Here is a 15,220-nt window from a genome sequence, read left to right on the forward strand (position 1 = left end):
TAAGGGATATTGGCTTGTAGTTTTTTTTGTTGTTGTTGTTGGATCTTTACTTGGTTTGGGTATCAGTGTGATATTAGCTTCACAAAATGATTTGGGGAGAATTTCATCTTTCTCAATTGTCTGAATTACTTTCAAAAGGATTACTATCAGTTCCTCCTTTTACACTTTGTAGAATTCTGCTGGAAAGCCATCTGGTCCAGGGCTTTTTTGGTAGGTAGTTTTTGTATGACAGAGTCAATTTTCTGGGTTGTTATTGGTCTATTTAGTGTCTCAATATCTTCTTGTTTCAACTAGGGAAGTAGTGCGATGTTAGAAAGCCTTCTGTTTCATTTAGGTTATCAAGTTTGTTTCCATATAGGTGTACATAATAATCTCTGATAATCTTTTGTATTTCTTTGGGGTCAGTTGTGATTTGATCTTTTGTATTTCTGATTGTGTTTATTTGAGCTTTTTCTCTTTTTTTCTTGGTTATTCTGGCTAGGGGTCCATCAACCTTGTTGATTCTTTCAAAGAACCAGCTTTTTGTTTTGTTGATGTTTTCTTGATACTTTTGTCTTCTATGTCCCGTATTTGGGCTCTTATTTTGGTGATTTGGATTCTTCTGCTAAAGTTAGGGTTTTGGTGATCTTCTCTTTCCAGCTCTCTTAGGTGATTTGTTAAGCTCTCCACTTGTGATCTTTCCATTTTCTCGATATGTGCTCATAGAGATACAAACTCCCCTCTTAGAACTGTTTTCATGGCATCCTAGAGGTTTTGGTAAGATGTTTCTCCATTTTCATTTGTTTCCAGGAATCTTTTAATTTCTGCTTTGATTTCAGTGTTGACCCAGTAGTTGTTCAGCATCATGCTGTTTAGTGTCCATATCTCTGTGGGCTTTGGGGAAATGTTGTTGGTGTTGCTGTTTATTTTTATTCCACTGTGGTCTGACAAGGTGCATGGCAATATTTCAACCTTGTAGAATTTATTTGTGCTTGATTTATGACCAAATATGTGATCCATCTTAGAGTATGTTCCATGTGGTGATGAGTAGAATGCATATTCTGTGGTTGTTGGGTGGAATAATCTGTAGGTATCTATTAAGTCCATTTGGTTGAGTGTCAAGTTTAGGTTCTGGATCCCCTTATTGATTTTTTGCCTCAATGATCTATCTAGGGCTGTTAGTGAGGTAATCAAGTCCCCTGCTATAATAGTGTTAGAGTCAATATCTTTTTTTAGTTTACTTAGTAACTGCTTTATAAATGCTGGTGCTCCTGTGTTGGGTGCATATGTGTGTAGAATGGATATTTCTTGTTGATGGATTGAACATTTTATCATTATGTAGTGTCCTTTTGTATCTTTTCAAACTTTTGATAGCTTAAAGCTTGTTTTGTTGATATTAAGGTCATGACTCCTGCCTTCTCCTGTGATCCATTGCCTGGAAACTCATTTTCCATCCTTTAATTTTGAGTCTGTGTGCATCCCTTGTGTTGAGTTGAGTTTCTTGGATGCAGCAAATAATTGGGTCATGGATTCTTATCCAGTTTGCCATTCTGTGTCTTTTCAGTGGTGCATTTAGTCCACTCACATTCAAGCTGATTATTGAAATGTGATTCTTTATCCCTGTCATGAGGTTCTGATAAAGGTTTTTGTTGTCCTTTGCTTGTTTTCTTCTTCTTTTTTTTTTTTTTAATTGTGGGGTAGAATTCAGGGCTAGGTATACAAATATTCATTGATGAGATGTGCCTCCCTTTCCCCAGGCAGATATTGACTATTGTCAATCCCACCTCCCTGCCCTCCTCCCCACCCACAGTTTCCCGCTACTGTCATTCCTTTTCTTATTACGGTAGTTGTTCAAGGTCCACTTATGAGTGAGAACATGTGATACTCAGCTCTTTGTTTCCATGAGAGATCACTCAGTATTATAAACTCTAACTCCATCCAAGTTGCTGCAAAGTTCATGATTTTGTTCTCTATGGCTGTGTAAAATTCCATTGTGTATATGTACCACATTTTTTTTATTCAGTCCTCTTTTGATGGCCAGCATGGTTGGTTCCATGTTTTTGCTATTGTGAACTATGCTGGGATAAACATATGTGTGCAAGTATCTTTTTTACAGTGATTTGAGTTCTCCCAGGTATATTCCCAGTAAGGGGATTGCAGGTTCATATGGAAGGTTGATTTTTAGAACTTTTAGGAATCACCACACTGATTTCTACAGACGCTGTACTCATTTGTTTGCTTGTTTTCTTTTGGATTTGGGGTTGATGTATGTGTGTGTTTTCAAGTTTTTTGTTGTACTGTATTCTCTGTTGATTCTGTGCTCTGCTGTTCTCTTGGGAAGTGTGTGGTCTTTTTTTTTTTTCTTTCACCTGTGCTTAATAACTTTTTAAGTGTCTCCTGTAAAGCTGGTCTAAAAGCTGTGTAATCTCTTAGAGATTGGATGTCTGGGAAGGATTTTAATTCTCCATCACCGATGAAGCTGAGCTTGGCTGGGTAGGAAATTCTTGGTTGAAATTGTTTATCTTCAAGGACTTTGAATGTTGGACTCCAGTGCCTTCTTGCTTGTGGTGTTTCTGCCACTAGGTCTGCTGCTATTCTGATTGGTTTTCCCTGGTAGATAGTCTGAACTTTCTCTCTTGATGCCTTTATTACTTTTTCTTTTGTTCCTACTTTGTGTAGGCAAATTATTATGTGTCTAGGAGTTGGTCTTCCCATTTGATGTCTTGTGAGGGTTCTCTGTATCTCTTGTATTTGGCTGGTCACTTCTCTGGTGAGATGGGGAAAGTTTCTTGGATTACTTCCTGGAATATTTGCTCCAAGGTGTTCTCCATTTCCCTTTCTTCTTCTGGGATACCAATCAGGCATAGGTTTGGCCTCTTGATATAATCACACATCTCTTGTAGGTTTTGTTCTTTTGTTTCTGAATTTTCTTTCTATGTTTTTTACAGATTGGGTTAATTTCATGTTTTGGTCTTCAAGTTCTGAGAGTCTTTCTTCAGCTAGATTAATTCTGCCTTCCATGCCTGTCATCTTGCTATTTACTTCCTGGATGAAATTTTTTATTGCCAAAATCTCTGTTGCAAGTTCTTTCAGTGTTGCATCTTGTCTTTCTTGAGTCTTATTCACTCTTTCCATCCATTTCCCAATCCCTGTTGTATTCTGGGGCTAGTCATTGGTGACTTCCGTTTTTTGGCATCTGAGGTCTGATTTTTTGTTTTCTCTTTGTTACACTTGAAATTATCTGTGGTCTTCCTTTTGTTTTTCCTCATTTGTGACAGATCTCTTGCTTTTCTCTTTAGTTCTGTTATTCGGTGTCAGTGGGAGAAGCTTTCCCTTCTCATGTTTGCTCAGCCTTCTATTCTCCCCTGATCTGGGTTCTGGGTTGGTTCTAATTTGAAACAGGTCTGTGGGTGTGAAGCTTTTCTGTCTCTTGTAGTTTTGAAAGTTGAATAAGGTTGGGGATGGGGAACTAGGATTCAGAAACTACTTGCAAATTACAATGCTCACCAATTGTGGTATGTGTTCCCTGAGACCCACTCCCCACCACCATGCTATATGATGATGTAATGGGTATGTGTGTGTACCCCCTGAGTCCAAGATACAGTGGCAGCAATGAGGAGCACAGAGAAAAATAGAATGAAATAAGATGGACAATAATTTTTTTTAAAAAAGAGAGAAAACAATGAAAACAGAAACCAAAACAAAAAACAATTGAACACACACACACACACACACACACAGACATACACACACACACCCCAAAATGAACTGAAATAACAACAAAATGAAACAAAAACAACAACAAAACCAGGAAAACTAAACACATACACACACACACCTAGCACAAAATGAATGGAGAAGAAAAACAGAAAGACCCGAAAGAAAAAAAAAAGGAATTCAGAATGAACCCTCACACATACCTTAAACTAAAAAAAAAGAGAGAAGAACGAAAGAGCAAAAACAAACCAACAACAACAAAAAAACTAAAAGGTGAACACTCAATCATTCACATACACATATAAGCAGAAAACAAAAGAAAAAAGAAAGAGGGGATGCAGATCAAACCCTCACATACACATTTGTGTACAAAGGAAAAATATTTTTTTAATGGATGAAGTAACAAACAGGCAAAAAAAATTTTAATTGTTTAAAAATTTTTTTAAAACCCTGCCCTCTTGTGGCAGACTCTGTAATTGTTCCTCTTGTCTGCTCTCTCCTGCAGAACTTCCACCTCTTTCACTTTCTCCCCAGTGCCTGGGGCAGGGAAGGAGGAGGGGCAGTGGGGGTGGGTGGGGCTGCAGTTCTCCCCTCCCACTCTCGTATTGTCAGGGAGATCTCCTCTGGTGGGAGATGCAGGATTGTCTCTTCCCCAGGTATGTACTCATGGGGGGCGTTACTCCCATATGTGGAGTATGAGCAGAAGTGAAAAGATGGATGTCAGCCTTCTATAGCCCCCAAATGAGGTACTGCAACCCTAGTTTATATTCAGGCTACAATCTTACTTCTGGGAGGTGTCTAGGAAAATATTACATCCTAGCTAATTTCTGGAAACCATCAATGCTGATCTTATTATGGTTCCCCACCATTCCCAACTTCCCATTTAACTCTTACTTGATACCTTTTGAACCTGTGAGTAGTCTTTCCTATGAGTATTCCATAGGCATTCCATGAGCATTCCTAGCCATGGATTTTCCTCATTATTTTTGCTCTTGACTAACTGATTGAACTCAACCTCACAAGTACCATGAATTATGTCCCAAACCCATTGTCTTAGACTTTTGGCCTACCTCTGTTGTGGGTACCCAGACTTGAACCTCTGTTCTGGGCCTGAAGGAGGACTCTCCTTTATGTTGTTTCCTTGTGACCCCAGGCATCCCCATGATGGCCACTTGTCAGTTCTCAGTTCTTGATCTGTCTCCTTCCTACTCTCTGTTATTGACCCTCTGACCATACCAAATCAGAAGATAGAGTTGAACTTTCCAGATAACCAAAATTTGTGGGTGAAAATTCATTTTAAAATGTTTTACACAATATCCTTCTTAAACATGTTATTCAGAACACATTTGATAAGCTTTTCATGGTAATAAACTGTCAGCATTCCTGTTATTTTGGCTAAGTGTTACCACAATGAGAAAGAAAGAAAAGGAGACAAACTATAACATTTTTGCTTCTGGAAACCTAAATTCTAGAAAATATTAATATTATAATATTGTGTCTAATTACGCACCTCTGATAATAAACTAATTTTATGATTCAAATGAATATAAAACTTACACTCTACAACTCATATGCACAAAAGTAATGAAATGAAATGAAATGTTCTTTATTTTCTATAACTGAGCCATACATCCTTGTGAGGCACATTCCCACAAATTAGGGGTGAGGATGGAGATGAACACAGAGAAATGAATAAAAGCTCATCTCAGTCTCTTCTAATTAAAAGTATCCTTATGCTAGCTTGTCTCATACACCTGCAGAACTCTCCCCACCCCCATCTTCCACCACTCAGTGGTGAGGCTATTCTGGGAATAGAGGAAGGCTTGTGTGCCTTCTTGGTGAGAGGGGAAATAAGCCTCTGCTCCATCTTCTGTCTTCTTTCCCCTCTCTAGTCCTGGTTCTACTGAGCAGTGACTGGTCTTAATTAACCACATTCCCAGGACTTTGTCTGGTGCACTGAATGTGGCTGGTGAAACTCACAGCCGCCTCCTGGTTTGATCACATCTCAGTGATCTGCCCTTGCTCATTGTCAGTGCAAGTGCTTGGTGATGCATTCTCCATCTGATCCCTGGCTACACACTCTATATCATAGCCTGTGCTGTGGGATCACCTGGATCCATAATGCTGAGGACTCCAGATCAGGTGTAGCTACTCCCAGAAGTCCCACTGTTTGTGGGGGTCAGGGAAGCACTGTCTCTGGCCCTTTGCCTAGACATTGTACTTAGCCCTATCTAACTTACCACTTGGGCAGTATCTTGTTACTTTAGCTCCAGGATGAATGAGGAGTTTTTAAAAGAAGCTTGCAAGGCCTCCTTCACTGAGACTTTTCTAAATCTCAGAGATGTTTCTCACCCCTGAATGTGCCATGGCCTATAGACTTGACCCTAAGGTACACAAGGAGAACAGAACTCCCTCTATGTGTGTACACACATCTGTCTGTGTGTCTGTCTGTCATACTCTCACATCCCTAGAGCCCTTCCTCCTGGACTTTCTAATCAAACAGCAGGAACCATCCTTAACTCCTATATGCCCATCTCTCTTGACTGTGATTTCTACTAAAACTCAATGGTCTTGAGTCCAACAGGCTTGCCTCTTGACATATGTGTAAGAAGGTTTATTTGGTGTTGAATAAGCCCTTTTTTGTTCCTCTCAGGTTAGGGTTTCAAAACTTGATTTTGACAAGACTCAAAAAAGTCAATATTGAGATTTAAAACTGAACAACTATGCCCTTGTTCTAAGTTTTACCCACCCAGCACTTGTCAAATGCAACCTAGTCTGATAGAACTTTCTGCGATGGCAGGTATGTCCTGTCTGCACTAACACTGCGGCCACTAGTCACATGCAGCTGTGAGAACTTGAACTATGCATACTAGTGTGACTGAGAACAGAATTTTTTTTTCATTTTAATTAATTTAAATTACAACTTATAGTTAGTGGCTATTATAGTAGACAGTGCAGAGGAACAATAAACTTCAAGGCACAGGTCCAAGGAACAGAAAAAGTATCAGTGAAAAAGCTTATCTGCAAAGCTCTTCAAAGATATTGTCCCCATCACAATAGTGTATCACTTAGTTAAAAAAAAAAAAAAAAAAAGCTAGTACTTTTTTATGTCAGGAATGGTAGATAATGATATGACCTATTTCTGTTTCTTCTATAATCTATAGATTTTTGTTCAAAGAATATTGAGATCACTTCAAATGTCTTTTAAAAGAAATCAAGGTTGATAAAAGCAAACATTTATAGAAAAATTGATAGTGTAATTCTTTTTTAGGAGAAGGATCGTGAGCTTGAAATTAAAAACATCTATACTAACCGAATACTTAAAAATTTATATGACACAGAAGATTATCCAAAAGGTATGTTTTAATTACTTTTGCTCACAATCTATTTTTAAGTATCTAGTCAGATTTTCCTAAATAGCCAAAATAACAGACTTTTTTAAAAAAACATGTTATTAGGCATTGAAATACATTTTATGATTCTAGAAGAACTGATGAAACTGTGATATGGTTGAAATAGTGAGAAAATAATAGAAATGCTCTCCTGTTTTCCCATTTTTGGCACAGACCTTTCTGTCCCCGCTCCAGGTGAAATGAAAGGATAACTTTTCAGCTTGAATCAAAATGTCTGTCAAAAATTGAACTTCCTAAGTATATCTGTTAGCCAATGTATGGCTTTTTTAAATAAACCATATTGGGGTATAATTTACTTCCATAAAATACACCCATTTTAAGTGTGCAGTTCAGTAGGTTTTAACAAATGCTTATACTCATGTCACCACCACCCCCATCAAGATATTGAATGTTTCCATCTACCCAAGGAGTTCCCTTGTGCACCTCTGCAGTCAGTAGTCCCAACCCCACCTCAGGCAGGCACTGGTTTCCCTTCAGTCACAATAGCTTAGTCGGCCTTTCATCTAAGTGAAATCTCACAGCATGTACTCTTTTGCATCTGGTTTCTTTTGTTCAGCATAGTGTTTTTGAGATTCATCTATGTTGCGACTAATGTCTGTACCTTTTAACTGATGGGGTTGTTTAAATGATATAATATTTCAAGGAAAGTGAAATCTAGATTTAGTGGTCACGCACCTAATTATGGGCTATCTAACCACTGATCGTCAAGATCTCTGGCACAGGACATTTCGGTGGCTCAGCTTTTGACTCCTTTCTACAAGGAACAGCCTTGTCTTCACACAACAACACTGTCTTATCCTAACACTTACTTGTTTTGTACTCTAATATGTGCTGCCCATAACCTTTGTGGCCCAAAGTAAAACAAAACAAGAACCATGGCAGGAAAAAAAGGAAATTAGCAAATGCTATATTTATGTTGAATATTTAGAAAAGATCTAACATATTTTGTTTTATTACATTGTATAGACTAGTATTCTATGTTTAAAATGTTGCTTTCAATTATACAATATGTTTCTTATATATAATCTGCCTGTTCTGTAGTTTACTCAACAAAATCAGTACAAGTAGACAGAAAAGTTTTGTCATTTACAAGTATGAGACACCAGGAAACCCAAAAATCAGAAGATGTTCCACCTTTGACAACTAAGGTACAGTGAATTTTAAATCTTGCAGTGTCTAATTAAATATGTATTAACAAAAAATAAATTAGGCTTCAGTCACTTGTTCTATGCAAATATCCTTTGTAGTTACTAGAATAAATTACAATTTAAGATAATCTAGACCCAAAAATGTGTTTTTGCTGCCTTTCTAAATTATAGGGTAAAAAGTCAGCAGGAAACATTGGTCATAAAGAAAAATCAACTGAAATAAATTGTGAAATTCTTCACCATATCAGTAAACTACCAAAGCAAGAGGATTCTAAGAGAAAATATGAAGGTAATTTTAATAACTTTTAAAAGTCTCCTTTATTCTTATTTGATTCTTTAAAAGTTGGGAATGGCTATATGTGCATCTTTAAAAACACAAAATATAAGTGCAGTTTAAAGAATTATAATAAAAGGAACACCTGTGTACCCAGTACTCTGCTTAAGTAATAGGGCATGAATTCTCCTTAGAACACTCACACGGGCCATTCACCCTCTACTAGCTTCTTACTGCCAATGAAAAACCACCACCATCTTGGATTTTATGCCAGGCATTGCCTTGCTTTCTCTCACAGCTCTTTGTCCTTGAATGTCTCTATATTATTATAACAAAACACCACAGACTGGTAGTTTAAACAAAATGTATTTTCCCATGGTTCTAGAAGCTAGGAAGCCCAAGATCAAGATTCCAGCCATTTGGTTCTGGTAAGGGCTGTCTTTCCAACTTGTTGATGGCCACCTTCTTGCTATATCTTCATGTGGCCTTTCCTCAGTGCTTGCAGCAGAGGAGGCTGGGGGAGAGAACGCCAGTGCTCTGGTGTTGCTTTTAATAAGGACACTAATTCCATCATGAGGGTCCCACCCTTATGATCTCATTTAACTTGAATTACTTCCTTAAAGGCCCCATCTCCAAATACAGCCAAATTAGGGATTAGGGCTTCAATATATGAAATCTGGGGCCAGGGGAGGTTATAAACATTCCACCCCTAACATTATCCTTAAACAACACAGTCCAACATAGGCACTTTGAAAACCTGAGTAGCAAATCCAAATTCAGCTATGTAAAGGGCAATATTGCTACTACTGAAGACTTCCAAGAAGAGATAAGCTGAATAGAAACTCTAGCTTTTACTCCCCAGCAGGTGCAAGGACCAAATCAGTGGTCATGAATCATCCTGGGAGATAGAAAAACCATTAGATCCATGGCATCTGGCAGGGCTTTGATGGGCAGGTATAGAAGTAGGGTCGGAGGGAATGAGTTGCTCAGCACTTCCTGCTCTAAGGTCACCAAAGTTTCCTCCAGCTTTCAGGAGTAGGTCACAGCAAAATGCTTCTGGGGAGAAGCATGGACCAGGCTGCAGGATATGACAAAGAGTGCAACACTTCATCAGCCATGGTTAAAGTAGGCCAAGGCCCTACTCAGCTTACCAGGTACCTGGAGATCTAACGGAGCAGGGGTCTTAGTCTGTCTCTTCACCTCTAGTGTGCGCTGCCATCCTGTGATCTCCCTTCATCATTTCCTGCAGGTTCCTGTCACCTCCCTTCTCCACTGGATTTTCTGTTTCCTAAACCAAGTCTTTCCTTTCTTGTGTCTATCATGTTTTAAAGAGCACGACCTCTACTAGCTTCTTGCAAATGGGTGCATGAAAGATAAATCTGTATACCTTTTATCTGGAAATGTCATTATTTTACCCTTATCCTGGGTTATAATTTCCTAGATGTAAAATTCTAGGTTGGAGATAATTTTTCTTCAGAAAATCGAAGATATTGCTCCATTGTTTTCACAATATATTACTACTAAGGGAAAATCTAAGTGAAACCCCATGAGGCCGAGCTAGAACAACTTCTGAGGAAATAACAGTCACTAATGAATGATTCCCAGGGTTCACTCAGGGCTGCAAATTATACATGTTCCCTCAGTCCAAAATGGAAAGCCCTTGTTGAACACACTGCACATTCAGTGTAAGCCCGAGAAGGGGCCACACATTAGTTGTGAGACCAAATAATGTTCAAACACATCAGCTTTGTAGAACTCACCTGTGAAGTCACTCTGTCTAGTGCAATTTAGTAGAAACATCATCAATTGCAGTTTCACTGTGGTCACTGGTATATTTGAGTTTTCCAGTTATTTTTCAATTTTTGCAATTCATATTGTCCTAGAAAACTTATTCATTCATCTGAAAAATACTTTTTGAACATACACTGTGTGTCAGACACTGCTCTATGCATTAGGAAGATAGCAGTAAGCAAATACAAATCACCTTGCCTTCATGTGCTTACAGTCCAGCCTGGGAACATCTTTCTCCATCCACAGACTTCACAGACCATACTTTATTTAACCATTGTCTATTGTTCCTTTGATAGTATTTAGGATGTTTCATTGTTACTAAACCATGCTGCAGAAAACATTCTTTTAATTATCTTTGTCTGGTTTTTATAAGTTCATTTCAAGAAATGAAGCTGTTGGGTCTAAGAGTGTATTCACTTAAAATTGTTATTGATACTGCCAAATTGCCATTCCTAAAAGCTGTACCAGTACACACCCACCAATGGGGATCAAAAATTCCAATTTCCCCATATTCACTAACTCTAGAAATTATTTATCAGTTTCTCCATATTTCCATCAAGTCTAGGAATTATTTTAAATTGGATGAATGAAAAATGTTCTCGTTGTTTTAGTTGTCATTACATCCAGCTAGCAATGTTGAACATCTATTAATAAGCTTATTGGCAAATTTTATTGCATCCTCTATGAATATCATTTTTCTTTTGGTTTCTCATTTAAGAAGTTCTAGGAAATGATAACATGTTAAGCTTGTTAATAGCACACTTCTCTGTATTCTATTGTTGTATATATCCATTTTCTTACCTTTTCTGCTATTCCTTTTTTGTTTTTTGAGTTGGCATCTCACTCTGTCACCCAGGCTGGAGTGCAGTGGCATGCTCACAGTCACTGCAGCCTCAACCTGCTGGGCTCAGGTGATGCCTCCACCTCAGTCTTCCAAGTATCTGGAACTACAGGTACATGCTACCACACTGGCTAATTTTTTTTTTCTTTTTTCTTTTCTTTTATTTATTGTAGAGACAAAGTCTCACCAAATTACCCAGGCTGGTCTCGAAATCCTGGACTCAGGTAATCCTCTCACCTTGGCCTCCCAAAGTTCTGGAATATGGTGGCTTGAGCCACCGTACCTGGCTTTTTTGTTATTTCAATGTGCTTATCAGGAGGTGTAAATAAGTGTGCTAAACATGCCATTTTGAAACAGAAATCCATTAATTTTAAACATCACTAAATTGTCTATGTTTCTAATATAGATTTATCAAAGGAAGAAGAACATTTGGAAGTACAAGCACCTCTGGAGAATATTGGAAGACAAAAAGAAAAAAGGGAAGACCAAGAAAAGAAAAACATTTTAATGACAGAAGAACAAGAACTACCACCAAAGAGAATTCAAGTTCTTCATTCTGAAAGAGAAAACAATCAAGAAGATAATACAGTTAAAGAAAAGTTTAAAAGAAGTATACAAATAAATGACAGGGATGAGATACCTGATAAATATGCTGTTCCATATAACAGAATACCATTCAGACAAAGAAAGCATTATTTATTCACAGAAGCAACTGAAAACTTGCATCACGGGCTTCCTACTTCAGGTGGGCCAGGCAACATGAGATGCAATCATGGTACAAGTAGACATCGCAGTAATATAGAAGAAATGAAGCTAGAACATTCTGCTAGTGGGTATGAACCCTCTTCTGGTAAGTCTTCCAGAATAAAAGTGAACAATACAACTTTTAGAGACAAGAAAAGCAGTCTAATGGAAGAACTCTTTGGATCTGGCTGTGTCTTAAAAAATGACCACTCGAGTCCTGTTGCCATGAAAGAATATGAGGAGACTTTGAAAACTGAGAAGACACAGCATCTACCTCCTAGTCCAGCCTCCTCCAGCAATGCTTTTGGAGATTCTAAAGAAACTGTGGTAAATTCTATGAAGTCATCATCACCTACTGAAGGAAAAAGAAAGATAATTATTTAAATATGATCAATATCTAAATATATTCTGGCTTGATGTAATGCTTCCTTTGTGCCTTTAATCTTATTTTGTGTGTCTTTTTTTTTTTCTTTTGGTAACTTCAGGAAGTAAGTGCACAAGTTAGTTACATAGGTATATTGCATATGAAGTTTGGGCTTCACCCAAATAGTGAGCATTCTCAATAGCTAGTTTTTTAACTCTCACCCCACTCCCCACCTCCCTGGTGACTGTTGGGAGGAGTCACCAGTATCTGTTCTCATCTTTATGTCCGTGTTCATCCAGAGTTTAGCTCTCACCTATAAATGAGAACATGTATTTGGTTTTCTGTGTCTGTGTTAATTTACTTAGAATGATGATCTCCAGCTGCATCCATATTGCTGCAAAGGACATGATTTTATTCTTTGTTATTAGTGTATGGTATTCCATCATGTATGTGTACCTCATTTTATTTCTAATTGATGGGCACTTAAGTTAGTTCCATTACTTTGCTATTGTGAATAGTGCTGCAAAAACACACAAATGTAGGTGTCTTTTTGGTAGAACAGTTTGTTCCTTTGAGTATATACCCAGTAATAGGATTGCTGGGTTGAGTGGCAATTCTATTTTTAGCTCTTTGAGAAATCACCAAACTGCTCACCACAGCAGCTGAACTAGCTTATATTCCCATCAGTAGTGTATGAGCAGTCATTTTTCTCCTCAACCTCACCAACACCAGTTGATTTTTGACTTAGTAAATACCCATCCTGGGCCAGGTTTGGTAGCTTACACCTGTAATCCTAGCAATTTGGGAGGCCAAAGCGAGAGGATTGCTCGAGCCCAGGCATTTAAGTCCATCCTGAGCAACAGAACAAGGCCTCAAGACCGGCTTAATGCTGGTAATTTGATAGGGATTGTTTTGAATATCTAGATCACTCTAATGATATTGATTCTTCCAAGCCATGAGCATGGAATATTTTTCCATTTGTTTGTGCCATCTCTGATTTCTTTCAACAATGTTTTGTCACATTCTTGTAGAGATCTTTCACCTCCTTGATTAGATATATTCCCAGATACTTTTGTGTGTGTGGCAATTGGAAAAGGGATTGTGTTCTTGATTTGGTTCTTAGCTTGAACATTGCTGGTATACAGTAAAGCTGATGATTTTTGAATGCTGAAATTGTATCCTGATACTTTACTGAAATCATTTATCAGGTCTTTTGGTGGAATCTTTAGGGTTTTCTAAGTACAGAATAATATCATCTATAAAAAGAGGTAATTTGACTTCCTCTTTTCCTATTTGGATACCTTTTATCTCTTTCTCTGGCCTGATTGTTCTGGCCAGGACTTCTAGCACTGTGTTGAATAATAGTGGTGAGAGGGGATATCCTTGTCTTATTGAGGTTCTCGGGGGGAAGCTTTCAACTTTTGCCCGTTCAGTATGATGTTGGCTGTAGGTTTGTCATAGAGGGCTCTTATTACTTTGAGATATGTTCCCTCAATGCCTAGATAGTTGAGGGTTTTCATTATTAGGTGATGTTGGATTTTATCAAACGTATTTTCTTCATTTATTAAGAAGATCATATGGTTCTTATTTTTTATTCTGTTTATGTGCATCACATTTATTGGTTTGGATATGTAGAACCAACCTGGCATCCCATGAATAAAGCCCACCTGATTATGATGATTGACATCTTTGAGGCTTTTGGGTGCAGTTTGCTAGTCTTTTCTTGAGAATTTTTACATCCATTGTCATCAGGCATATCAGCCTGCAATTTTCTTTATTTATTGTATCTTGACTATATTTTGGTCTCAGGATGCTATTGGCTTCACAGAATGAGTTAGAGTGAAGTCCCTCCTCCTCAATTTTTTGAAATAGTTTCAACAGGATTGGAACAAACTATTCCTTGCATATCTGGTAGAATTTAGCTATAAATCCATCTGGTCCAGGACTTTTTCTGGTTGGTAGATTTTGTATTCCTGATTCAATTTTGTGACTCATTATTGGTCTGTTCAGGGTTTCTGTTTCTTCCCATTTCAATCTTGTGAAGTTGTATGTTTCCAGGAATTTATCCATTTCCTTTAGGTTTTCTAGTTTATATCTTACAGAATCTCATAGTTATCTCTAAGAATTTTTTGTATTTCTGAGGAATTGGGTGTAATGTTGCCTTTTTCATTTTTTATTGTACTTATTTTGATTTCTCCCACTCTCTGTGTCTCTCTCTGTCTCTCTCTTGCTCTCACACTCTCGCTCTCACTCTGTCTCTTGGTGTCTCTCTCACTCCGTTGCCCAGGCTGGAGTGTATTGGCACACTCCCAGCCACCACAACCTCTACCTGCTGGGCCCCAGTGATCCTTCCACCTCAGCCTTCCAAGTAGCTGGAACTACAGGTGCGTGCTGCCACACCCAGCTAATTTTTTATTTATTGTAGAGACAAGGTCTTGCCCGGTTGCCCAGGAGGGTCTCGAACCTGCAGGCTCAGGCAATCCACTCACCTCGGCCTCCCAAAGTGCTGGCATTACAGGCTGAGCCACCAAGCCCGGCAATTTTTTTCAATTTCATTTAGTTCTGACCTGATTTGGGTTCTTTTCTTTTACTAGCCCTGGGTTTAGTCTGTTCTTAATTTTCTAGTTTCCTTAGTGAGACACTAAGTTGTATATTTGAAATATTTCTATTTTCCCCATGTGGGAGTTTAGTGTTATAAACATTCCTATTAGCACTACTTTGGTAGCATCCTAAAGATTTTGGTATGTTGTGTCTCTATTTTCATTTGTTTCAAAGAATTTTACTTCTGTCTTAATTTCATTGTTTACTCAAGTCAGTCAGTCGTACGTCCAGAAGTCATGTATTTGTGTGGTTTTGAGGGTTTCTCTTGGTATTAATTTCTTTTCTTTCTTTTTTTTTGAGTTGGAGTCTCACTCTGTCACCCAGACTGGGGTGCAGTGGCCGCTTCCG

At 38.1% G+C, this 15,220-nt stretch overlaps 2 protein-coding genes across 2 annotated transcripts in view; one reads left to right on the forward strand and one right to left on the reverse strand.

The window, feature by feature from the left end:
* The window catches only part of LCA5L (LCA5L, lebercilin like), a 30,401-nt gene extending 18,091 nt beyond the window's left edge, over window positions 1–12,310 (forward strand). The window contains exons 5-8 of the mRNA XM_008067002.2: window positions 6,968–7,052; window positions 8,151–8,257; window positions 8,429–8,546; window positions 11,570–12,310. Coding sequence (XP_008065193.1) covers window positions 6,968–7,052; window positions 8,151–8,257; window positions 8,429–8,546; window positions 11,570–12,291 — 1,032 coding nt within the window. The 3' untranslated portion in view covers window positions 12,292–12,310. The remainder of the gene's footprint in view (window positions 1–6,967; window positions 7,053–8,150; window positions 8,258–8,428; window positions 8,547–11,569) is intronic.
* The window catches only part of LOC103269417 (tail-anchored protein insertion receptor WRB), a 156,375-nt gene that overhangs the window by 116,792 nt on the left and 24,363 nt on the right, over window positions 1–15,220 (reverse strand). The window lies entirely within an intron of this gene.

Source organism: Carlito syrichta, unplaced genomic scaffold, assembly GCF_000164805.1.
Source record: "Carlito syrichta isolate Samal-C Ts95f unplaced genomic scaffold, Tarsius_syrichta-2.0.1 Scaffold309259, whole genome shotgun sequence".
Lineage (NCBI taxonomy): Eukaryota > Metazoa > Chordata > Mammalia > Primates > Tarsiidae > Carlito > Carlito syrichta.